General features: G+C 40.5%; 1 protein-coding gene across 1 annotated transcript in view; it reads left to right on the top strand.

The window, feature by feature from the left end:
- Positions 1-27,885, top strand: part of LOC118110102 (cytosolic carboxypeptidase 4) — a 175,340-nt gene that overhangs the window by 129,455 nt on the left and 18,000 nt on the right. The window contains exon 22 of the mRNA XM_035157707.2: positions 1,481-1,612. Coding sequence (XP_035013598.1) covers positions 1,481-1,612 — 132 coding nt within the window. The remainder of the gene's footprint in view (positions 1-1,480; positions 1,613-27,885) is intronic.

Raw genomic sequence — 27,885 nt, 5'->3', positions numbered from 1 at the left:
TCCGTGGAACCCCTATGTTTGTCTTGGCGAGGCAGATTTTTGAGCTTGAGTTATGTAGAAATTATCAGGTGAACCCAGACGATGACTGGAGAGCAGGATCCGGAGTGGTGAAGATGAAACTGCAGAACAGGAGAATAATAGTTAAATTGGGAAAACTGGCAACAAGTAAAAGCTGGAACGCAGACTTACTGATCAGACACTACAGTCTGGTAAGGTGATTGTAGCAGGGCTGAGTCTTTATGGTCTTGATTATGGATGGAATGCAGCTAGTGAGGCTCACCTGTCTCCATTCAGGCAATCACACACACTCACGCATGTACACACACACACAGAGAAAGAGACTGCAGGCTAGATAGAGGGCAAATTAGGAGGGTCTTTTTTAAATTTTTATTCACGATTTCTGGTAAAGGCTGAATGTACGAGCATAAATATACACAAAGAAAGGCAGTTGTGCAACTTTATCTATTCAATGCAGAATATTCACATTAATATCAATTCATATTTATAGCATCTGTTCAAAGCACAATATGTAGCTTCTCAGTTCAACAATATGTTCTGCAGAGGAGCTGCTACTGCAGCATGATGTTTTTACATATAGGCTTTCACTTGAATATGGCCATACAGTATTAAGCCGTGCATCTTCCTCTCCTGCAAATATTTCAAAATGAAAAAACCTTTTTAAACAAGGGAATGGATTCCGTCAACAGAAACGCTGGAGTTCTTTTATTTTGAAAAGGCATACAGAAAGTGTTGCAATCATTTGTTTGTGACATAAATTCATCAGATAAACATTAAAACTCAGGTGAAAGATAATTTTCTCAGTTTATTCTGCTGTGAACCACAATATTTATCTGTCAATGACACAAATGTATTTTCAACACTTCCTTAAAACCGTTTCAAAGTAAAAGCACTCCAGCATTTCACTTTCTGAATCCATTCATTTGATCTAATGGGGCTTTGATTGTTATCGACAGACCGGAAGATGCGCATCTTAATACCGTAGAGTACTGACATTTAGTTTAGTACATAAACCGACTTGTTTTGAAGGAAATGCAGGAGATAAACCAGGACCTCTGTCGCCAGTAGCGGACACACAGCGTGATCTGCGGCACGACGACAGCCAGAGAGTTCGGGGATCGACAGTGAAGACTGCGAGATCGACCGGTCGATCGCGATCGACGGGTTGTCGACCTCTGTGCAAGAGGTTTCTTCCAGTTGAGGGAGACTTTTCTCTCCATAGTCGCCAAAATGCTTGCTCATTGTGGGAACTTTCTCTACAATCTTTAAGGTCTCGTCCTTACTATGTAGAGTAAATATAATGTATAAAATGTATATTATGTTTGGGCGCTATACAAATAAAATTGAACTGAATTGAATTATTGCTTAATAATCCACACTTGGGTTATTGTGCCACAGATTTGTGTAGATATTAACTGCTGCACTGTAAAGCTCAGTTTCTCTTCCTGTATACATCTTCCAGGTTTTCTGTGACTACCACGGCCACTCTAGAAAGAAGAATGTGTTCCTGTATGGCTGCAGTGTGAAGGAGACTCTCTGGCAGTCTGGATCTGCAGTTGACACTTTAGGATTAAAAGAGGACCCTGGATATAGGGTAAGGCTTCTTTCTCTAAAATTTTTTTTACAAATCTTTTATTACTGAGCACTTTACCTTTGCTAAAATAATCCATTCCATCCACCTGGAATGTGAGGCACATCCAGATGCTGATTAAAGACCATGATTTTTGCACCGGTGCGGACACAATAGAACGCTACTCTAAAATGTGCAGTTCTTTCATGCAACAAAATGCCACAGATCCGACAAGTTTTGAGGGAGCGTGCAATTGGCATACTAACTGCAGGAATGTCTACCTGACCTGTTGCACATAACTGAATATTCCAACGTCATTTCGGAGAATTTGGCAGTACATCCAACCGGTCTCGGGAGCGCTTTACTAATGTCAATGTTGTCCCATGGTGGTGGGGTTAGAGTATGCTGCGTCAATGACCACAATTGCTTTTTATTGATGGCAATTTGAGTGCACAGAGATTACGTGATGAGATCCTCATCCCAGTTCTTGCAAGACCTGAATAGTCACCAGACATGTCACCTATTCATCATGTTTGGATCGACGTGTACAACAGCGGGTTCCAATTCCTGCCAATATCTAGCAACTTCGCATAATTCAAAGTTCAGTTCATGCAGATGAAAATGAACTAGTTCACGTTTATAGTAAATTTTTTACAATTTTGAACTAAGTTCACAGTTCCAAAAATGAACTAGTTCACGTTCACTTGTTCAATTTTTTATTGGGATGATTTAGATGACAAATGTACGGTCATGTGTGTTGGGCCATGGTTCTTTGTGAAACCACACTTCGGCCTACATGTTCAGTCAAAGCCTGAAGCCGCATTTGTTCTTCCAAGACTCAGTCTCCCAGGGGCCATCAAAAACCAGAGCAAGGAACTCAGTCTCCCAGGGAGCATCAGAGGTGTGAAAACCCCCCCAGGGACACAGGTTTCAACTCCCATTGGTCACTCTGGACCCCATGACCTGTGAGGTCACCGGGCCAATATAAAGTCAGGTCTCCCCCTCTTCTGCCTTTTTCTACACTCCCTCAACGGAGAGAAGGCTGTCGAGCCTCTTCTCCAGCTCACATCTTCTCTTCCCATCCAACTCTTCGAGAGGAGCACAAAGGTGCAGCTTCCAGCTCATCTCACCAAGGAAACCTCCTCGCCCTCCAAGCTCTACCAACCCTTCAAGCAGCAACTCGATGTCCTGCTTGAAAACTTCAACCAGCAACTGAGCTACACAGCTCAACAGAAACCAGCAAGACGACACAAAACTGAGAACTGCACAGCAACTTCCTTTTTCCCCTTTCCGCGGACGGGTAACACAACTGGGCTTAATAATTATACTAGGCTAAGCAAGACTGTTTATTTGATTCTGTGTGAGGTTTATAAGTTTGATTTGTGGTGTTGTGATATTTTGGGTACAAGTTATTGAGAAAGTAATGTTAGTCTGTTATGCTCTTCAACATTTTTGGCGTCCCTGGGTGGGCAGAGTACAGTTGGTAAAAATTCATAATTATGCAACATTCATTTTTTTTTCTCTTCCATTTTTGGCTAACATAAATGGTGCCCCCGTGTGAGGCAGAGTACAGTTGAAAAATTCATAATTATGCAATATTAATTTGTTTTCATTTTTGGCCAACGCCAGAAATTAGTGGAATTTTGAATTTTCAGTCAAGCCAAAGGTTTGAATTCAGTTCCACTAGTCTGCCACAGGAGTAGACATTCAACCGTATTTACAAACAAGTGCATTGTGGTGAAATTTAATTTATTCATAAATTAAATGTTTATTAATAATTAATTATTCATAACTACCACTTTAAGTCCTCATAGTGTTACGCTAAAAGATTGCTATCGTTGCTAATAACTCCAGTTGAATATTCGTTGTTGAAATTTTAAGAATTTCTTTTAACATTTGAATATCACATATTCAATGTTAACTGGTCAAGCTGTGAAATTTCCTGTAACTGTTAAGTGCTTTTGAATTAAGACATAGCGTGCCACTGGCCCTATGTAACAGAGCTTGTACCTGGCTGTTACTGCCTAGCATATCAGCCCAAGTTGGATAAGAGAACCTGAGAAAGAGCCACAGCGTGCTTCCAGCCCTGTGAATTTATAGAACCTCTAACTGTTACTGCCCTGCATATCAGTTAGTGATTAAAAGTTTGGTGAACTGTTTAACCCACCATAGTTTTGGTTGGGCTAGTGTACAATCAAATCCACACTACAAGGTGTCTGCCAGTGCAACACCAAAGCCAACCACACTGCTTTTTGATTAATAAACTTGTAAATCTAATCCTTCAATTTCAGAACCAACAATGGAGAACCCCTGTGTAGAACAATTTGTTTCTTCCATAGCACAGAGTCTGACCCCTGGCTATCCTGAATTCATCAGCAAGTTGAACTTCAATGAGTGTAATAAAGAAATAGATTCTCTACTTAACGACAGGTGTGATGCACAAACAGCATCAAAGTGTCCATTGTTGAGATGTATGATTCTAAATTTCCACAGGCAAATCAACCTTGCCTGTCAGAGCAAAGCAGCCATGGAACAGGAGGTAAATGCCCTAAGAGCGCAAAATGCTTTTCTCCTCCGGGAGGTTCAAACTGCTAATAAGAAAGCCCTGCACTATTTAGAAGACCTGCACTCAGCGGAGTCAGATCTCTATTCACACAAGGAGGAATTGTTAAAACTTAGATTAGAAGGCCCTGCCTCACATCAGTTTTTGAACCAATGCAATTCTGGTTATTCCGATTCACACTCCTCCAATAGTGTACGGTTAACTCCCTCTTCACTCCCAAGATGGGACAGAATCCCATCCGACCCCAAGTCTTTGGGAATTAAGTCACCTCCTGATCCTCCACTGACAGGAAGAGGTAACAGCTTCCTAACTTCCCATCTCTCTGACTCTGACACTGACATTGATGACATATGTAGTTTATCCTCAAGAATACATCGTGCCTCATATACTTCTCGTCCACTGATGCATGACACATTTTTCCGTGCACAACTCTCCAAAGGGGGGACTTCAACATTCAAGAATGTTTTAGCACCTCCCCCTCAACCAGAGAGACCTGTAGCAGGTGATGCACGTGCCCGGACCTCACAGTGTCCTCGCTTTGATTTGCTTGAGTTTCTAGCTAAAGATATTGAACAATTTGATCCAGACAACTGTGATAACAATATTGATAATTACTTTAGAGAACTAGATCTCAGCTTAAGTGATGTGCCAAATGCAACAGAAAGAGAGAAGGTTAGACTCGTGTTAAAAAACAGCTCTACAGCTGTTCACAAGTTAATTCAGTCACTTCCTTCGAGTGTCACAAATAACTACACAGAGCTCCGTCAAGCACTAGTCGAGGAATTCTCTTCTACTGCTGACGAGATAACATCCATTGTTACAGCATCCCAAATTAAACATTCACGTCGCGAAAATCCCAAGGATTATTTTCGACGTTTAAGGCATGTTTATTTTCAGGGAAAGAACGCACCAGGCCTAGAAGAACATCCCACCTTCAAGTCCATGTTCTTACGTAACTTACATCCATGTATACGCACACATGTTGTACTGATGACACAGCAAGGAAAACCTTCAATGCAGCAGATCAGGAAGATGACACAGGTGGCTTGGGAAACTGTTATCACTTTCAAGGCTACAGTAGGTGCAACCGAGCCCGTCAAAACAAACAGCACGGTGCAAAATTCATCCACTGCCTCAAAACTTCACCCTCACAACAAAACGAAGGGGGGTGACAACAGGCAGCGTAGGGACACAGAGCTTATCCGCCATGTCCACCAACTTCCCAGAGATAGGCATTCCCACAGTAGAAGCTGTAGGAAGCCATACTCTGAAATTCTGGCCCAGACAACTTACCACTACTCAGAAGATGACGACAGCGTCTCTGAGTACAGTTTAAAATATGGTTATGACCGAGCACACAGTGACAGCGCCTCTGAAGTCCTCCTGGACTCTGGCTCCCCAGAGCGTTACAGCCCTGAGCCACGACACAGGCGATCCAGAGCTCGTTTCTCACGGCCATAACCAACACAGTGAACCCCTGTACTGACAGTCAGTATTAAGTTTCTTGCAGTTAATAGGAAAACTGTTTTGTTAGCAACAGCAGCAAACTTCCAAACCTAAATTCTGATTGAACTTATATACCACTGCCAACTTTGTAAATATGTTTGGATCGACTACTTTTCATTTCATAATAATGAAGTCCATACCACACATGTTAGGACATTAGCATATTCTTACAGGAACAATGATACAGTCATTTGGATTTTGAGACTTTGAAAAATTATGACAACCTTCCGCAGAAAAACCTGCTGAAGATTAAAATTGTTAAGTCTAACGGATCAGACTGAGTACTACATTGTGTAGGATCCAATGAGTGAACAAAACTCATGGACATTCCAAAAATGACCTGATCATTGTACGTGCCACTCTCTCTGCATCTTATCTTACAATTTACAATGTCTTATTTTTTTCCTTTTTCTCCCTAACCTAGTGAAGAGCACAGGTTATTCATATTGTACTGTCATTGTAATCTGAATTATTTGTCTAATTTGAATCTTGCTTAGCCAAACTAGATAGTATACACAAATGCTCAGATGTTACAATCCAAATGAACTGACAATTGACTTTTCCAGCTTTGGACTAAACATGTTCAAGTTCGCCCTCAGGAACCCACGTCAGGTGCGATCCTGAGAACGAAGGGGGGATGTTGGGCCATGGTTCTTTGTGAAACCACACTTCGGCCTACATGTGCCATCAAAGCCTGAAGCCGCATTTTCCTCCAAGACTCAGTCTCCCAGGGGCCATCAAAAACCAGAGCAAGGAACTCAGTCTCCCAGGGAGCATCAGAGGTGTGAAAACCCCCCCAGGGACACAGGTTTCAACTCCCATTGGTCACTCTGGACCCCATGACCTGTGAGGTCACCGGGCCAATATAAAGTCAGGTCTCCCCCTCTTCTGCCTTTTTCTAAACTCCCTCAACGGAGAGAAGGCTGTCGAGCCTCTTCCTGCCTCTTCCTACGATCCTTCCACAGGAGGGAAGGCTGTCGAGCCTCTTCTCCAGCTCACATCTTCTCTTCCCATCCAACTCTTCGAGAGGAGCACAAAGGTGCAGCTTCCAGCTCATCTCACCAAGGAAACCTCCTCGCCCTCCAAGCTCTACCAACCCTTCAAGCAGCGACTCGATGTCCTGCTTGAAAACTTCAACCAGCAACTGAGCTACACAGCTCAACAGAAACCAGCAAGACGACACAAAACTGCGAACTGCACAGCAACTTCCTTTTCCCCCTTTCCGCGGACAGGTAACACAACTGGGCTTGATAATTATACTAGGCTAAGCAAGACTGTTTATTCGATTCTGTGTGAGGTTTATAAGTTTGATTTGTGGTATTGTGATATTTTGGGTACAAGTTATTGAGAAAGTAATGTTAGTCTGTTATGCTCTTCACAGTCTTTCGTTGCATCCAATCTAGTAACTTTCTCTAATTTGGCACACACACAGACACACGCATAACTCTTCACCTCATTATCTCTACAGGTCGTAAACATTCCAATAGGTGGGGGAAGGGTGTTATCTCTTTGGCCAGCCACCATTTTGAAAGCACGCTGACTCACACAGACACACACACACATGTATACACACATACCTATCTTTGTTTAGCAATTAGACCGTTAGTAATTTGTGTTTTTATACTTTATTATATTCCTAATAAATGTTTTCTTTCACAAATGTTTTTCATTAATGTTGCATAAGTGAATTTTGCCAACCTCTACACTGTCAAGAACTCCATATCCTTCAACTTAGCTAACTATCTATATGGTAATTTTGGTTATAGTTATTAATTTAACTGTTAATCAGAGTTCCAAATTTGTAGTTAGAACCTTTATGAGACTTTATTCAATAAGTTGGCTATCTTTTCCCTTCCTTTGACGGGTGGTGCCCCGAGGTAACTTTAATCAATTAAAGTTATTATTTAATATTTTATTTTGATAACCAAATTTATTGAATGCCGAAAGGCACACCATTTTATGGTATCACGTTTGATGCATTATGGCACAACATGTGTTTAGTTATTAATGTTTTAGGATCATGTATGCGTGTCGCTTTGGTCATTTTAACACTGAGTCCTGACTATGTGTCACGTCCCGGTTAATGTACTGAGCGCGCACAAAATGTTGACGAGTCATTTTTCTTTATATTTAAATGCAGCATCATAAACTCTGCAGTGAATCAAACAAACACTAAGTAAACTTGATGTACTGATCAGGTCCTGATAACTAGTGATGAGTGTTTATGAGTTAAAGTGAGAGCAGGTCAGAGTGGAGGAGGACACAGAAACTCCAGCTCGGTACAAATCAACTGCAGATTCTGCTCTGATCATGAAGCAGCAGCGCTGATTGTTTAGCAGCTGTGACCAGAGAGAAAGTCTGTGTTTTCACTGTTTGTTTCCACTGTTCTTCAACAAAGTCACTTACCGGCTGCGCCAGGTAAACGAGCTCTGATCTCACTGTGTGTGGCGCCCTGAGCGAGTGAGTGGGGACGGAGCCCCGGGGCTTGTGTGTGTGTGCACATTTTCGCCCGCTCCTGGTATTTCACATGATGGCCTGATAGATGATAATTTTATAAAATGAACGTGAACACGAGTGACGTTCACTCTCGCTGGAGTGAACGTCACTCACGTTCACGTTCATCATATGAAAACTGATTTGTTCAGTTCATCGTCAAAAATATGAACGAGTTCAATGAACACTTTCATGCACAACACTGACAATCAATAACCTAATTAGCTCAATGCGAATGTGTCGCACTGCGTGAGGCATATGCCAGTCATACCAGATACTGACTTGTTTTTTCCCCACTTCCAAAAAATACCCTATGTGAAACTGAAACTCAGTGCCTAAAAATGGCCTTTTATTGTGACTAGTCCAAGGCACATCTGCGTAATAATCATGGTTTATAATCCACATCTTTTGATATGCCACACCCTCAGGGGGAGGGATTATTTTGATAAAGGTGAGGTGCTCACTTACACAGATTTGACCAAATTTGAGAGAAAATAGCTCTTTGTGTTTGTTTGTATTTTTGTTGAGTGTACCTCTTTGTCAGGCAGTCTCTCTCTCTCTCTCTCTCTCTCTCTTGCTTTCCTAAATTAAAATTAAAAGAGGCTTTGCTAGCATGACCGTAGTGAATGTAAGTATGTTTGTATGTGTTCTTGTTACGGTAAGAGGTGAATAGGTTAGGGTTAGGATAAATGGAAGTCAATAACAAATCCTTACAAGGTTACCTGGCAAACGTGTGTGTGTGTGTGTGTGTGTGTGTGTGCGTGTGCGTGTGCTGGGTTGGGTGTAGGCAGGGGTGGATACCCTTAAAGAATATTTGGCGGAGTCTGCCATGTTGCACAATCATGTGTCATTAATTTACAGGAATCCTGAATGGACTAAGCAAACATAGGGCCTTTAAAATGTTTAGTTATCTGAAGGCCACCACTGGTTCTCCAACATTCTTGGAAAGATATTTGGAAATTTGTATTCAAGGTTAGGTTCACGATTTGATGCCACTAATTCCGAGGTCACACAACTCAGATTTTAACACAATTTTCCACTCGCTAACAGATGTTGGAACTCCTCAAGAACCCTAGATCCGAGGCAAACCAGTGTTCTATTTGCAATGGCTATGTGCGAACTCTTCAAATTCAAGAAACTTGCAGACACGTCGCCTCCTCCTCCGATCAGATTTCTAGCACGCTATCTAGATGGATAGGTGGCAACTGCAGCCAATCAGAGGGCAGCACAGGGTGAAAGAGGTACATGTAGTGGTGAGGTGTCCCCTTGACTTTTTCATATTGCTTAATTATACAACTTTAGAAATTAATTCAGTGTTTATTTGAAACTAATAATAAATAAATATGACAAACCTGTGAGCAGAATGACACAGAAGAGCAGGAGGATGATTTAAAGGTTTTTATCCCATTTCTATTTAAAATTGTGGTATTTAAGTTTGAGAGCAGAACTTCTGATTTCACATTCCTCTGTCTTTCAAAATTCTCCAACCATTAGAAAGGTCCCGCCCTCGCTGTGGGTGTATTAGCTTTACTTAGTCTCATATGGTCAGATACTTTAACGGGGTTCATGCACTCCCGCTCACCATGGCTTTTTTACATGTGCTTCCCTTGCTTCTTTTTAAACTTATTTAGTGAAATTTATTGTATATACAAGTGTCTGTATCTTTTACTATAATAGCTTGTAAAGTCGTATAGCACATCAGCTGTTCGTCAGAGTGCTTGAAGGAAAATTGACATCTTCATGGAGCAGAAGTCCATCTGTTCCCTGGTCAACATGAAGCGGCAAAATCAAGGATCTCAAGTAAGGTTTTAATTCTATTCTTATAGTGCCAATTTTGAAACAGACTTTCTTGTGATGTTGTTTTATTCCATACTATGTTCGCTGTCAAGGATGTTAAGATTTAGCCACGTCAGCTCATGCTTATTGGCAGCTGCACAGGACAGCTGCTACCAAACCGCCACTTAGTAGGCTACGTCCACTCACAACCATGGTCTGCCCATATTTAGCTAGTCATAAATTTAGCTTGTAGTTCCACTTCTGTGATGGAAATCTGAAAATACAAGAGGCTGGAACACCAAATTTGTCTTTGTGTATTTTAATAGGGGCTTTCTGCAGAAAGGATCAACACACAGAGTCACAGGGATCTCAGAGTGTTGATGGAGAACAGTCAAATGCAAGGATCTTATATAGAAGAACTAAGGCTGTTTGTCTGAGCCAGTCAGACTGGTTCTGTAGGCGCAGTTTGAGACAGGAATTAAGACACAGGAAACTGATTTGCATACGTTTCCATTAGGTTCCTGGACAGTCAATAAGTAATAGAAAGGTCATAAAGGTATTTAGAAATATCATATAGGTTTCAGGTCACAAACAGTTCAGGTCATAAAAGTCTCAAACAGGTATGCAAAAAGTTACTTTTCAACTACAAAATAGTTTTCCACCAGACTTAGTTTTTTTTCACTACACTTCCAAGCTTAAACTGTATGTATCATGCTGAAAAGTGCTCTATATTCAGCCTTGCTAGCATGAGGCATCGGTAATAAGAACTTAGCTCTGTCGATTGAGTGTCTCAAGTCTTGCTGCAGTGATATAGTTGTATAATTTATTTATTTGTCAGTGGTGTCCTGTTGACTAATGCTGAATGTTGTTGTTATGAACCACAGAAGTGGCCAGGTACCACTCCTTGGCATAAAATGATTCTCACTGGTACTGGTAGTACTGTGCCACTAAATTTAACTTGTTTAGCATATTGCGGAGCTGATTATATATTGCTCATAAGTGCCATATTGCTGTGTGTAACTAAAAACTGATGTTAATGATTGTGTACATTTGTATTATTTGTGTCACATATAGATTCTCAGTGGTATGGCACTGCTATTTCACTTGCATAAGGTGAGGGCAAAACAGCATTTCTATATTTCCATTTAGATCAGGGATGCCAGGGTTACGGCCCCCGGGCCGGACCCGGCCCGACTTTACATCACATCCGGCCCGCGGGTGATAAGGGGAGAATATATATTTTAATTTTATTTTTATCTAATTTTTGTAATTTTATTTTTTTTAAATTTTCGGTGGAATCCGTCAGTTGGTCTGTTGCTGCTGCCCGCCTCAGCTGCAGCAGCGCCGGTAGTGCTGATCGAGATGTCAAAAAAGAGGAAGGTCGACACTGAAGGGCGCATCTTTCAGGATAGATGGAAAGAAAAATATTTCTTTTGAGAAGTAGGAGGCAAACCCGTGTGTCTTATTTGTTCTCAACAAGTGGCTGTAGCAAAGGAGTACAACATCAAACGACACTACGAGACCCACGCCGAGAAATACGGCGAGTACACAGGGCAACTTCGCACTCAAAAGCTAAACGAGCTAGCATCATCGCTACAGAAACAGCAAGTCGTATTCTCCAAATGTCGAGATACACACGAAGGTTCGTTTTATTTTTATACATATTGTAACGAACTGATAGTTGAGTTATGTTCTGTTTGACTGCTATGTGGTTGGTATGACTTATGTTCCGCTAAGTACACTGTGTTAAATAAGTAGTGAGATGTCCTGAGGGTCAGTGAACAGGTCGGGGTGGGACATGTGACAGTTCTTGACCAATGGCTGTGGGGTTGTGTGGGATGACAGGCTCTCATTGGCTGGTTTGTTGGCGGGTCAGGGGTGAATGAGGAAGTGGAGGGAGAAGACGAGTGTTGATGTTAGGAGTGAAGAGATAGGAATAAGAAGTGGACATGTTCATGTTAACTTTAATAAAGTTACAAATATAAGAAGAAGTTCCGTGTCTTAGTTCTTTTTTACTGCACCGTTTCTGAAAGAGGAGTGTCTCAATTTCGTTATACCTATAATGACAATACATTTCATTTCATTTCAAGGGGCAGTGAAGGCAAGCTACATCATCGCTTGGGAAATTGCTAAGGCATCCAAGCCTTTCTCAGAGGGTGCATTTGTCAAGACCTGCATGCTAAAGGCAGCCGAGCTAGTGTGTCCTGACAAGCGACAAGCTTTAGCTAACATAAGCTTATCGAGGCCTACAGTGACGGAGAGAGTTGAAGAACTTTCTGCTGATTTGAAGAGTCAACTAAAAGACAAGGTTAAGTCCTTCATCGCATTCTCTATTGCTCTCGACGAGAGCACTGACGTGACTGATGTAGCCCAATTAGCGATATTTATTCGCGGAGTGGATGCTTCCCTGGATGTCACTGAGGAGTTTGTGTCAGTCGTGACAATGACAGACACCACCACAGCTAACGACTTGTTTGTTAGCCTTGTCGGGGCCCTGGACAAACTGGAGGTGGACTGGAGTCGCGCTGTCAGTGTGGCTACCGACGGTGCGCCTTCTATGATAGGAAGAAAGGCAGGAGTAGTTGTGAAGTTGAGAGAAAAGGTAAATGCGGCTAATCCAGAGCAAGTATTCTGGAACTTTCATTGTATACTGCACCAAGAGGCTTTGTGCTGCAAGAGTCTGAAAATGGACCATGTCATGCGTGTTGTTATTGACACTTTTATCAGAGCCAGAGGACTTAACCATAGGCAATTCAACGCTTTTTTATTGGAAAACGACATTCATCATGGCCTTCCCTATCACACCGATGTGCGTTGGTTGAGCCGAGGCGCAGTGCTCAAACATTTCTACAAATTACGCACAGAGATAGCCGAGTTCATGCAGGGTAAAGGGAAGCCTGTGGTGGAATTGGACGACCCAGAATGGACCAGGGATCTTGCCTTTTTAGTGGACATTACGGAACACCTAAATGTGTTGAATGTTACTATGCAGGGCCGCAACAAACTTGTCAGAGTATTATGATAGTGTTCGTGCTTTTCAAAGTAAACTGGCGTTATGGAAGACGCAGCTCTCCAAGCGCAATGCAGCCCACTTCCCCTGTCTAAAATCTCAGCCTGTCAATCATCAGAGTATGGACAAGTACGCAAACTTGCTTTCCGGACTCAGGCATGAGTTTGACAATCGATTCACGGTTTTTACTGAACTGGAAAAGGACTTTGCGCTTTTTCGCTCTCCATTCACCATTGACGCTTCCGAGGTCCCAGAGGCGATCCAAATGGAACTGATAGAACTGCAGTGTTGCGCACCGTTGAAGGATAACTACGCATCTGTTGCAATCGAATCATTCTATCAATCCTTGCCACCACAGTACCCAATGCTCACGGCCTTTGCAGGTAAAATACTTTGTATGTTTGGGACAACATATTTATGTGAGCAGGCCTTTTCCGTGATGAATATTAATAAATCGAAAGTGCGCAATCGCCTGACGCACGGACATCTGAATGATGTTATGAAAATAGCCACTGCCCAGAAACTGTCCCCCGATATGGACAAGCTGGTGAAAGTTAAAAGGTGTCTAGCTTCGACAAGTAGCTGAAGTAGGCTGGTCTCCCCATTTATCATAATCCAGTGTGATATGGGTGGGAGGGAATAAAAGGGGTTGGGGTTGACTGATAGCCAGGCTAGTGCCATATAGGCATATGGGTGTGTGGAAATATGGGTTGGGGTTGACTGGTGATGACTGGCAAAGTTAATGTGCCTCATCTGTTGTTGAGCCAATTTAATGTTTTTAGATAGCTCATATTTGGCTATTTTTTCAAGAACCTTTTTGTTTTACTAATTCCTACTGGATATTCAATCACATGGTCTATTGTTGGACTACTTTATTCTGGCGCTTACTTTCTGTGACTCGTTTAGGCCTACTTGGCCTGGCCTTCTTTTAATTGGCCTAATTATGCATTGACGTGTTTTCATGTGCAAGCCTTCAATAAATATAATAAAAGTAATTAACAGTTTACACTTGTGTTATTTATAGGAAATGTGTTTTGTTGGCACCTAGTCTATTTTGTTGCATTTCTAATTTATAAATGTAGGCTACTTGCATGGTTAGGAAAATGTTACGTTTTTAGAGGGTAACTGTCTCCTGCTTTAGGCTATGTAATTGTAGGCCTCATTGTGAGGCTATTTTGGTGCCAATGCAATTTCTTATTGATGTGTAGGCCTTCATGAATAATTTCAAATAGCCTACCTATCCATGTGTTGAGTCAGTGTTTGGCCTTTTCAGTCCGAAAGTGTAATCCGGCCCCCTGAGGTCTCACTTGAAAAAAATCTGGCCCCCTGTCCAATTTCACCCTGGCATCCCTGATTTAGATATATCATTTCCCGCAGCTTTAGACATGAAAACAACCTCTTCTTTAATCCTTAAAAAAATCTAATAAAGCATTTAGTTTGATTTGAAACAATTAAGGACATAAAATGTTTTAAAAGTCTTATTTTTTATTTGTGAGAGGTCATACATTTTGAGATGATGTGTAGACTAACTGAAACATGTCTAAATACAGTTATCTAATCTACATATATTTACTTCAGGCCTGAAAGTTTTCCAACCTGAAAACAAAACTTACCTGAATCATTTAAATCTATCCTAATTATTTGAGAGGGGGTTTGTAGACATGCCCATTTTAGACTTGTAATGGAACGGAGGCTATACAAGACCAATCAGTGAGCATTTATTTGGAAAATCTGTGAAAATAACACCAAATGCATGTTTTATGACCAATGTATGGGATTAAGACCTTAGTCCCAGTAAAAAAACACTGCTGCATATGATGCTGGGGAGACACATAGTCCCACTGACTGACTCTGCTGACCACTTCAAGGTAAATTAAGTCAACCTGGGTTAATAAGCCGCTTGTTTTTGTAACAAACTAACTTTGACAATTGAAAATACACAATGTAGCCTGAACAATTAAACACATTCTACCTAAAATTTGGTGTAGTTACCAAATACACTCGGAAATCTTCCAAACATAGTATATGGATGAGGGGTGTACTTCTATCATACAATGTTGTGTGTTGTGTTTTGTACAGATTTCTGTCCTGACCAGTCAGTACCTAAAACTTGAGAATTTATCCAAAGGGTGGCTGCTGTATGAAGCCCTTGGTTTTGTATATATCAAAGAAGTTATTGACTGAATCTAAAAAGCTGTGCCCTGAATCATTTATTTAGGTTTTTAGTCTTCATTTATTCACATATTGCTACTTTTAGGTGGATCAGGACAATAACATTTCATTTTTTTTAAACAGTGACCGGTGGAGGAAAGAACACATCTACATATTTCCACTCTTGGATGAATTAGATAAATCCCTTCTTCCTCCAGATGGACATAAATTCCAAAAGATGCTGAAGGTAATTTGTAGTGTCTGTAAATCTAGTCATTGCAAGTAATGGCTGTGCATGTGAAGTCCTGTGTGGTCGAGACATCATCAGGGGGATGACATAGATCTTCGTAAAGAAGTTATTCAAAATTAAAACAGCTTTTGAGTTTTTTCATCATATGATTAAAGAAATATTTTTAAAGTGTAACTATGTGCCAATATCTTTTCTTTTGTCTTCCCCTCATGTGACAATTGTTGCTAAGTTCATTCTAGCTGAATCTCCGCCAGGGACTGGTGATACCACACTAAGCACAACCATGAGACCAAATTTGGGAATAGAAAAAATGTCATACAAGCACGATGAAGATAAAATTATGATGCAATTATGTAATGAACTCAGGAGAACACACTACTTTTGTATTCAGGCTACCTGTCCAATATGCCAGATGAAATACCCACTGGATTATGTACAAACCCATGCCAGCTCATGTGGAGATAGGTGAGAACAGACACATCATTTTTACTCAGTAAAATAATTTCCTATGGAGAATTAAGGACAAGGTCAAATCAAATTTGGACTGAAAAGATTGTGTGCTATTAGTATATATGCATACACGTATATACACGTGTGTATATATATATATACACACACACACACATATGTATATATGTGCATGTATATATACATATACATGACATTAAATAAGCGTTCCAACTAGAATCTGAATAGATAGTACAAATTGGTAATTTGTTATCTTTGTGTAAATATGTTGACAGTCTAGAGGGAATTCCTTCTAGGCAAGAGGATGTCTCTAAATCAACTCAACATTATTTGAGAGGTATGTTTTCAGTTAACATATTTAATGTTTAAATTCTCTGATTTAATGTACAGAATCTGATACAGCAGGCATTGTTGAAAAACAAATGCATCGCTTATGCATCGTCTGTATTTACATTTTTCAAGTTGTTATTGTATGTAATGCTAAGTATAAATGTAGAAATATTGAAGTCATTAATGGTTTGAAATAAAATATTTTAGAAATACATGTTTTTGTAAAACCTTTTCTGTTAAAATCTAATGCATTGATAATTTTGTAACTATTTAAGGTTGCATGCACCACAGTCATCCTGACCAAATGGATATAAAACGACTTTGCTATTTACATGGCTCTTTGTGAGCTTGTGACCTTTGGGATGATCAAGTTTGATGACCCTTCAGACAATTACAGGGAATTGGAAATCAACCTTCACAAATGCCATACAAGGTCTGATACACATCTTTAATGAAGACTTTGACCTTAATATTAAGTGGTTAGGCCCCCCGTCATTAGAACAGATAAGGAGAATCAGAGCTGTTTATGTCAGTGACCCAACTGCTGTGCTCAGGATGGTGTGATGGCGAGGAGTGCCATGGTTCGCCTGAAAAAATTGACAAAGCTCTTCTTGACAAACCTGAGAGGTTTTACCAAGATTGGCAATAAATATACCCTCAAATTAAGAGAACTTGGTGATCTCTTGAGGGAGTTGGAGCCAGCAAAACTGGAGGGTTATTTACCTGGGCTTGCCTACTTGGGATACATCTTTGGGTGTTACTGCATAAACTTCTGTCTGGGCTTCAAGAGAAATGGATGACACAAGGCAGTTTGTACAAGCTTCAAAACCAAGTCCACGATTGTCATTCCTCACAGATTTTGTCTGCAGAGAGGCCGTAATTAAGGTTGTCTTGGGTTGCCTGCAGATGCTTATTAATTTTCATAAGCAAACTAAAAATGATAAAGTATGTGTAAAATAATGTAGCAATCGGTAAGCCGGTCGCTCTAATTGGACAGCATATTGCAAAGGCTCATGGGACTGTTAAGTGTTTTGGTGAAATATAGCTGTTTTGGCTGCTATTTAGTTAATCTTCTGACTTATTTCATGAGGTTTTATGTTAATTAAATTCACTTATGCAACCATTGTGACTATGAGGTGTGGTGTCTGTGATGGGGTTCAGTCACTGTTCATCTGTGAAGTGTTCACCTTCATGAACATTTTGCTACTGTATAAAAAAACAATAGATAAATGAGGTCATTCATGGTGTGAAGAAAATAGTAACTTTTGTGTGGCTTGAGTCGAGTGCAGTGTAATGGTGGTGCTGCTATGAGTGGGGGGTATGAGTGGATGGTCCAGTGCACTGGTGATGCTGTTTTGTTTGGGAGTGTGTGGGGGAGTCTGGCTGCAAGTTGAGAAGTGTGACAGTATTTCACAGAGGAAGCACGCACATTGATTCTGAGCAGATACGAGGGTACTGTTGACATGTGAAACTGTGACAGCAAACAAAGTCAGGAGGTTTTTTAAATTACATTTCTGTCTGAGTTAATTCATAAGAGAAGTGTTTTTTTTGGTCACATGTTCTCTAGAATCTGTCATGTCATGACATGTGAAAACATATTGAATTATGTAATGACTTGAACATGGTCTGTAAAGCACTTTGAGTGGTCATCAAGACTAGAAAAGCACTATATAAATACACACTGTTAATACTATTAAAAATGTAAAAAAAAGAATAAATTCCCAGTCCAGTTCCACAGCTCCTCCTGTATCCATGTCCTCTCTTTGTCACTCCAATGCCACTTGACACGCCACCCACGCCGACCTGCGGTGATCCGTGGCCATCGGATCTGTGGGAGAAAGGGAGATAGAGAGCGAGTAGTGTGTTCCCCACTGCTACACCCCCTAGCTCCAAGCCTGCCTTGCTGTGCCAGCCTGTCAGAGACTACTCATGGTTTTCCTGAGTGGCAAGTATCCAGCTGTCTGCTCTGTATGGATATAATGCAATGAGATTTTGAGCGTAACAGTAAACCAAAACACTGAGAAACAACATGGGATAAAGCTCTGTAGAGTTGAGTGATCTCTACACATTGCTGTAAGCAACGACAAAAATCATAAAATATCGCTGTTTTCTTAACAATTCATTGTGATTAGCCAATTTAGTCTATCTGTAATTTGGTAATAAGGTGTGTTTGACAGATAATAGCTGCCAGCTTGTCCCAAGGACGACGAATTAATTGATTATATTTTAGTTACCGGCTGTGTCATGGCCCAATTCAGTTTATGCGTGTTAAGATTATGTAGCAATCTACATAATCTTAACACAGAGAATCATTTAAGCTTTCCAGTGCATCATCGAGGTGTGCACATTATTAAAGTATAACAATATGTAAATTCCTTAAATTGTGTCCTGATTAAACTGAACAATATCAGACACTGTGTGGTTGATATATGCAGTAAGAGCACAATCAAACTGATACTACCTGGTTTTAGATAGTTCTGCTTCTTGCTAAAACTATTTGTTACAAACCTGTCTCAAGGCTGTAATAAAGGAGGGGGTCCACAGTGTGTTAGCAGGGAAAGTGATCATTGAACAAAACATGCATCAAAATCAAAAGGAACGATGTAACATGTCGGTAATGTAGCGTGTGTGGGTGACAGCCCCTCTGGAACTCCAGGAAGGGAGGATACTGAAGAGAAAGAGCAACAGATTAGCAAGGCCGTCACAAAAGGTGGAGTAAGTTGATCTCTAAAAAGATGAAAAAGTACAAAATCATTGACTCTAGTAATGGCAACACCACTATGAAGTATGCATGCTCAACAAAAGGAGGCCAGTATAATACACAGGACTGCAACAACTAATCGATTTAATCAATCATAAAAAAAGTTGGCAAATAATCGATGAGTCGGATCTGTTTTAATGTACGGCACACAAACAAACATTGCCGCAACGTCTCGTGAGGCAGTAAACAAGCCAATCCTGTGTCTTGTGTAGATCAAGTGAACGAGGTCTCCTGTCTGGTAAAAACATTTGGTACAAAAAAGTGTGGGAACACTTTACATTAAAGCTTTAAAGAAGGCTGTTAGCTGCTAAATGTGCAAAGCTGATTTCAACTGTCACAGGAGCACAACATCACTGTAGTATGTGTGGCAAACGAAGTGAAGTTTGTGATTGATTAGTTTAACATTTAACCGGTACAATCACGGAGAAGCCAATAACGCCACCCTGGGATATTAATCCAGGGAATATTAATTACTTTCAACCAATACTAATAACCATAAGGCACTCAGGTTCAGTATACTAGGAGCGTGAGACGTGGTTCCATCCAAAAATAATACTTTTATTTCCAATCACAATTTAAATCATTAAAAGAGGAGCCATCACACCATTCACACGTAGGAAGGGGGAGGAATGATCCAGGGCTGAGGCTTACCAGTGGAGAGCTAGTGAAGGAGGAGTGGTATCACAAAGAGAGTTACCCCAATCACACGTGCACACATGTCCTCACACAACACACACATGCAATAGTGGAAAAGCAGATTAGGGGTGTATGGCACAGCACACAGGAGGGGGACACTGCTACCAAAGACACCAGCCTCCACCACCTTAGGCTCTAAGCTCCGGTAAAATATAAGGGAAACACACACACGCATCAGTACGGCTCCACACAGTTCAAAGAAACAAAAGTAAAGAAACAATCCCTCCAAACAAGGTTTGGAGGGAGGGGAAAGGCCAAGTGTTAGGGCTGTGCAGTCCTCGAGACCGACAGAAGTGCAATAGATGCCATGTGTAATGGAGAACATCAGAGAGATAAGGGTATTTGCAGCATTGATTAGAATAAAAAGTTTGTAGCATAATGGAAGGTCAATGAATTGATGGACTATTGTCAGGAATGGTATCTGAGTAGACATATTGTATATAACGCAGTCTTGTTGTAATCATGGTTCCACGGTCAGCAGCCACCACGATCAGGATCCACCATCACGATCGGATGCCACCTTAGTCCACAATCCATCGTCATGATCCAGTGCCGCTATCAGGATCCACCATCAGCTGCCACCTCGATCATAGTCCACCACCACTATCAGATGCCAACACGATACAGGATCTGCCATTACAATAATCAGAATCTCTGATTCGCGATCCACCATCATAATGCAAGGTGTGGCCGCAGCCGTGGCCCTGGATCTGCGAACGATAAGGCAAAGGGACTCATAGGGAAGAAGTCAAGTCTTCTTGATACTAGAAGATACTAGACTTTGTTACTAGACTTGTAACATGTATTGTTGAGACATTAATTTATTTGATGTGATAAGGGGGAGAAGAGGAAAGAGAAGCTCCATGTGTGTACCAGCTCTAACTTAAGGCTTTATCCAAAAGGAAGGTTTAAAGCCTAGTCTTAAACATAGAGAGGGTGTCTGCCTCCCAAACTGAAAGAGGGAGATGATTCCACAGGAGAGAAGCTTGATAGCTGAAAGCTCTGGCTCCTACTCTACTTTTAGAGACTTTAGGGACGACAAGTAAGCCTGAATTCTGGGAGCGCAGTGCTCTAGTGGGTTGATAAGGTACTAACAGCTCTTTAAAATATAATGGTGCCATATTATTAAGGGCCTTGTAGGTGAGAAGGAGAATTTTATTTTCTATTCTAGATTTAACCAGAAGCCAGTGTAGTGAAGCTAACACAGGAGAAATGTGGTCTCTTTTCTTTGTTCTTGTCAGGACACGTGCTGCAGCATTTTGGACAAGCTGCAGAGTCTTTAATGACTTACTGCTGGCGCCTGAATTACAATAAGGAATTACAATAAGGAAGTCTGGATGTTACAAAGGCGTGGACACATTTTCTGCATCTTTTTGAGACATGTTGGAGCTGTTACTTATGTGAAAGAAGGCGGTCCTAGAAATTAGTTTTACGTGAGATTTAAAGGACAAATCAGGATCGAAGATCACTCCCAAGTTCCTGACTGTTTCATTGGAAGCAAGGGCAATGTCGTCTAGCGCAGCTGTATCATTAGACAATGTATGTCTAAGGTGATTAGGGCCAAGTAATAGAACCTCTGTTTTATCTGAGTTTAATAAGAGAAAATTGCGGGTCATCCAGGTTTTTATGTCCTTGAGACATGCTTGGAGTTTAGTTAATTGATTACATTGTTCTGGTTTCATTGACAAGTATAACTGGGTGTCATCCGCATAGCAGTAGAAATTAACAGAGTGTGTCCTGATAATGTTTCCTAGTGGAAGCATATATAATGAGAATAAAATTGGTCTGAGCACAGAACCATGTGGTGCGCACAGATGACTCATCATTAATTTGCACAAATTGGAATCGATCTGAAAAATATGATTTAATCCAGTTTAGGGCGGTTCCTTTAATGCTAATTAACTGTTCTAGTCTCTGTCATAAAATGTGATGATCAAAAGTGTTGAATGCTGCACTAAGATCTAACAGAACAAGGACAGACACAAAGCCTTCATCTGAAGCTATAAGAAGGTCATTAGTGACTTTTGCCAAGGCTGTCTCTGTGCTGTGATTGGCTCTAAACACCGACTGAAAGTCTTCATATACATTACTTTCCTGGAGAAACTCACACAGCTGATTGGCTACAACCTTCTCAAGGATTTTAGACAGGAAGGGGAGGTTAGATATCGGTCTGTAGTTGGCTAAAACCTCAGAGTCTAGGGTGGGGCTTTGATTACAGCTAGCTTAAAGGACTGTGGTACATATCCTGATGATAATGACAGATTTATTGTGTTCAGTGACGTACTATCAATTAGGGGCAGAATTTCTTAAAGTAAATTTGTAGGGATGGGATCTAAGATACAAGTTGTGGGTTTAGAAGATGAGATTATTTTGGTCAGCTGATCAAGGGTGATCAGATATAAACTGTCTAAATAATTGGTAAGATTCTTAGCAGTTTCTGAGTTTTCTGTTCTTAATGGGGTATTAGTGCCAATTGAGGGCAGGAGATGGTTTATTTTATTTCTAATAGTTAGAATTTTATCATTAAAGAAGGTCATAAAGATATTGCTATACAGGGATGGAGGGATACTGGGTTCGATGGAGGTGTGACTCTTTGTCAGCCTGGCTACAGTGCTGAAGAGAAACCTGTTTTTTTGTTGTTCTTCTATTAATGTGGAGTAGTAGGCAGCTCTTGCTTTGTGGAGGGCCTTCTTATATGCTTTAACACTATTTTTCCAGGCTAGGTGATTTTCAACGCAGTTGCTGGAGCGCCACTTCCTTTCTAGTTTTCTTGACGCTTGTTTTAATTCATGTGTGATGGAATTATACAAGGGAGCTAATTTACTATGTTTTACACGCTTTTGTAGAGGCGCTATGAAGTCTAATGTTAATCGAGTTTGCTTTTGACAAGATGGTCAATTTCAGTGGAGCAAGGTTCTTTAAAGAATTCGTTGGTTCGTACAACGTATAGTGCAGGGTTAAATGTAATTGGAATTATTTCGTTAAATTTAGCTACAGCACTATCAGGTAGACATCTAGAAAAGGAATTTTTCATTAATGGCATGTAGTCTGATAATGATAAATCAAAGGTTATTAAATTATGGTCTGATAGAATCGGATTATGTGGAAGTACTATGTTGTGAATATTATACCTTAAATGTGACACCATTAAATGGTGGGCCTTTGGGTATTCAATGAATTTGGTTATCAGAAAAAATATTGAAAATTAATATTAATAATTTTAATATGAAATATAACTTTAATTGATTAAAGTTACCTCGGGCACCACCCTTCAAATGAAGGGACAAGATAGCCAACTTATTGATTAAGTCTCATGAAAGTACTAACTACAAATTTGGAACTCTGATTAACAATTGAATTAATAACTATAACCAAAATTACCATATAGGTAGTTAGCAAAGTTGAAGGATATGGAGTTCTTGACAGTGTAGAGGTTGGCAAAATTCACACTTATGCAACATTAATAAAGACAACATTTGTTCAAGAAAAACATTTATTATGAAGATAATAAAAGTATAAAAACACGAATTACTAAAGGTGTACTTACTATATACAGATGTGTATGTAAGTATGCGTTTGTGTGTGTGTATATGTGTGAGTGAGTGTGCTTTCAAAATGGCGGCTGGCAACTATGAAGACAAAAGACCCCCTGGAGTGTTTACACCATCTGGTTGATGTCGCATGTATGTGTTAAGTTTGAGGAGATGTGTGTGTGTGTGTGTGTGTTGGTGCCAGGTTAGAGAAAGTAGTTAGTTGCATGCAAAGAAAAACTGTGAAGAGCATAACATAGCTAACATTAACTTTCAAATAACTTGTTACCAAATATCACATCACAGGAGGGAGTTGCAGTAGTCTAGGCGTGAGATGACCAGAGCCTGGCCCAGAACCTGCACCGCTTTCTGAGTGAGAAGGGGACGTATTCTCTTGATGTTGTGCAGTATGTATCTACACGAGTAGGTTTTTGCAGTAATGTTGGCAGTAAGGGAGAGTTGACTGTCGAGTGTCACACCCAGGTGTCATCTGTGTAGCTGTGGTAGGAAAAGCCATGTGAGTGAATGACAGAGCTGAGAGAGTTGGCGTACAGAGAGGGACCCCAGTAGTGAGAACACAAGGTTCGGACACAGATCCTCTCCAAGTTACCCAGTATGTGCGGTCTTTGAGGTAGGGTGACAGCAGGGAGAGAGCAGAGCCTGAGACACCCAGATCCTGAAGGGAGGAAATAAGGATCTGGTGGTTTACTGTGTCAAATGCAGCAGAAAGGTGTAGAAGGATGACGACAGAGGAGAGAGAGGCTGCTCTAGCAGTGTGCTCAGAGACAGCAATGAGGGCAGTCTCAGTTGAGTGGCTTGCCTTGAAACCAGACTGGTGAGGATCAAGAAGGTTGTTCTGGTGAAGATAGGAGGAGAGTTAATTAAAGATAGCACGCTCTAGTGCTTTGGAAAGAAAGGGAAGACGAGTTCATACTTCAGACGGGTTGAGGGTGGGTTTCTTCAGGAGAGGGTTTCCTCTTGCCTCCTTAAGAGAGTTAAGGAAACAGCTAGTTGACAGGAAAGTGTTAATGAGATGGGTGAGAAAAGGAAGAAGGTCGGGAGCAATAGACTGGAGAATGTGAGATGGGATGGGGTCAAGGGGGCAGGTGGTTGGGCGGCCGGAGGTTACCAGGGTATTGCTTTGATATTGATTGATATTGCTTATTAAATCACTCGCTCCCCAGCACCAGAGTCCATTGATAAAAACAGCAAACATGTGTATATGAGTATTTTGGTAATTTCCCCTGTTTAAACGTGTGACTGCCTCAAGGTCTCATTGGCTGCCGAGCACCTAGGTTAAACCATTTTTGTAAGCCCAGAGTTATAGAGGTATAGCAGTAGCAGCTGAATCTACTGTTTAGAAGATTTATCTTACAGAGCATTGAAAAATACAGTGTGAACATGTTGTAGTGTTGAACATGAATTGTTTAGAGCATTGTAATTCACCAGCAACCAAATCATGTAAAATCATATATATTCATCCATTTCATGCTGAGCAACAGTATCTCTTCTAAGATCAAGACTTCTAAAATAATAAGAAAAATTTGTTGCTCTTTATTCTTTTTTCATAATGTTTAAGATTGTTTTTTGCATAAACATAGTTGTAATAATTAAATTACATTTCTGTACACAATGTAGTCTAAAATTGTATTAATAAAATGGTTGCATGATCTTGCGCCAGGTTACACCCTGGACAGATCATCAGTCAATAATATACAGAGACAACAGCCATTCACACCAATGTTTAAGAGTGTCTAATAAACCTGCAAGTGTTTAGACTGTGAGTAAATAGTACCCAGAGAATACCCATACAGACACAGGGAAAACATGCAAACTCTTCACAGAAAGGCCCTAGTCGGCCATCAGGTTTGAACCCAGAACCATCTTGCCGTAAGCCGACAGTGCTAACCACGCACCAAACCTTGTGTCAGCAGTGAAAACATCCCTCACATCAACGGGTTGGAAGCTCATGCTGTGTTTCGTGATTAAAGTTGGTGAACGTGCTTTTATTGGATGTGTTCAGCTTCATGTGTCCTCCTCTCACTGCTGGTTAAAGTAAGCGGACGTGATTTTAAAAGACGGGCTCGATGTTCTTGATGATGAGGTTCAGTCATCTGAGAATGGAAACAACTCAAACGCTCATTAGAAAACTGTATAGTTTGTTTATCGTAGTTTCTGTAATGCAAGTGCTATATATCTCTGTGTACTCAACAGATGATCTGTGTGTTGTCAACATGACACGTGTGATGAGGCAAATCTGGAAAACTAACTTAACGTCTTCATTGTTGAACAACGTGTTGTGCATTTCTTCTCTACTGTCATTTGTGCTTTGAGTGTGCTTACAGATATTCCTTGTTTTTGTGGCCCGTTTTGAAATGGAGGTATTATGGTTTGTAGATAGGGTGTAGGTCAATCTGCTGGTCATTGCATCTGGTTGTCCTCATCTTTGCTCAGAAATGGCCAGTGATTGATACAAAGCAAGGACTGTCCACTACAAATGTTTCACTTTCCCACTGGTGCAGTGCATCAGAAGCAAGTCCTCGTCCAAACTTTGCAAATCATATCAGATTTCAACCTACATTTATATAGCATTATGCCCGTAGATTTTGTAGCAGCAGATGAAGTTGCAATAGGATGGTAAATCCTTGCACACCAATGTTATTCCCTAATCACAGCAAAGTCTACCTGTTATCTTGCTCAAAATGTTTAATATGGCCTCCTGCCTGCTCTTCCCTTTGGTGCCACCTCATATCCGAATATCACAACAGCAGAAAAAAGAAGGATTTGCTGTTGTGAACACATCCGAGCAGAGAACCTCCTCCTGAGTTGTGCATGTCTGTAAAGGAAAACTGCAAATATGTGTGGGCTTTGTAGATAATTGGCAAAATTTTTGGAGGAAACCTGGTCTTGTTCGGAGAGACGGCGTTCATCCTACTTGGGATGGAGCAGCTCACCTAGACTACTAGGTCTACTAAATGACAACCCACAGTTGGGACCAGGACGCAGAGCTGCAGTGCTACACACTTCTCTGCGCTCCCTCTGGATCAGTCACACAACCACAAACCCATAGAGATTGTGTCTGTCCACCGTCCCATTAAATTATGTAAATCAAACAATAACAGAGGGAGAATTCTACACAAAAATCTAATACAAATTAACACAACCTCTGCTACAACTCAAGAAACAAAAACTTTAAAATGTGGTCTTTTAAATATAAGATCATTATCATCAAAGGCTATTTTAGTTAATGAACTAATCTCAGATCATAAAATAGATTTATTGTCCCTCACTGAGACGTGGCTGCATCTCGATGAATATGTCAGCCTAAATGAATCTACTCCCCCCAGTCATGTAAATTCACACGTTCCCCGAGACTTTGGCCGAGGAGGTGGAGTTGCTGCTATTTTTAACTCCAGTCTATTAATTAATCCTAAACCTAAACTAAGCTACAACTCATTTGAAAGTTTTGTTCTTAGACTTCCACGCCCATCCAAGAAATTCCAACAGCCAATCATATTTGCTGTAGTTTACCGTGCCCCTGGGGCTTTTTCTGAATTTTTAACGGAATTCCCTGAGTTTTTATCAAGCCTAGTCCTAAAAACCGATAAAATTATTATTGTTGGTGACTTTAATATTCATGTTGAAAATACTAATGATAGCCTTAGCGTAGCATTTATGTCAGTACTAGACTCAATTGGTTTCAGTCAGTGTGTACACCAACACCACACACTTGACCTGGTATTATCAGACGGTGTCAAAATTGAACATCTAATAGTACTTCCCCGTAATCCAATTCTATCAGACCATAATTTAATAACCTTCGATTTTTCATTATCAGAATATATGCCACTAATAAAAAACTCATTTTCTAGATGTCTACCTGATAGTGCTGTAGCTAAATTTAAGGAAATAATTCCAATTACATTTAAACCCATATTACCCGTCGATATAACCAACAAATTCTTTACAAACCCTAGCTCCACTGAGATTGACCATCTCGTCGATAGCTCTGTAAAGTCATTACAATTAACATTAGACTCAATAGCGCCTTTAAAAAAGAAACGCGTAAAACATAGTAAATTAGCTCCGTGGTATAATTCCAAGACACATGAATTAAAACAAGTGTCAAGAAAACTAGAAAGGAAGTGGCGCTTCAGCAACCGTGTTGAATATCTCCTAGCCTGGAAAAATAGTGTTAAAGCATATAAGAAGGCCCTCCACAAAGCAAGAGCTGCCTACTACTCAAAATGAATAGAAGAAAATAAAAACAACCCCAGGTTTCTCTTCAGCACTGTAGCCAGGCTGACAGAGAGTCACACCTCCACCGAACCCAGTATTCCTCGATCCCTTAATAGCAATATCTTTATGACCTTCTTTAATGATAAAATTCTCACTATTAGAAATAAAATCAACCATCTCCTGCCCTCAATTGGCACTAATACCCCATCAAGAATAGAAATCTCAGAAACGGCTGAGAATCTTACCAATTATTTAGACAGCTTCTCTCTGATCACCCTTGATCAGCTGACCAAAATAATCTCATGTTCTAAACCAACAACTTGTATCTTGGATCCCATCCCTACAAAATTACTTAAAGAAATTCTGCCCCTAATTGATAGTACATTACTGAACACAATAAATCTGTCATTATCATCAGGATATGTACCACAGTCCTTTAAACTAACTGTAATCAAACCCCTTCTCAAAAAACCCACCCTAGACCCGGAGGTTTTAGCCAACTACAGACCGATATCTAACCTCCC

Source organism: Hippoglossus stenolepis, chromosome 5 (assembly GCF_022539355.2).
Source record: "Hippoglossus stenolepis isolate QCI-W04-F060 chromosome 5, HSTE1.2, whole genome shotgun sequence".
Taxonomy (NCBI): domain Eukaryota; kingdom Metazoa; phylum Chordata; class Actinopteri; order Pleuronectiformes; family Pleuronectidae; genus Hippoglossus; species Hippoglossus stenolepis.
The sequence above is the reverse complement of the archived record's forward strand: the minus strand, read 5'-3'. Positions and strand labels throughout refer to the sequence as shown.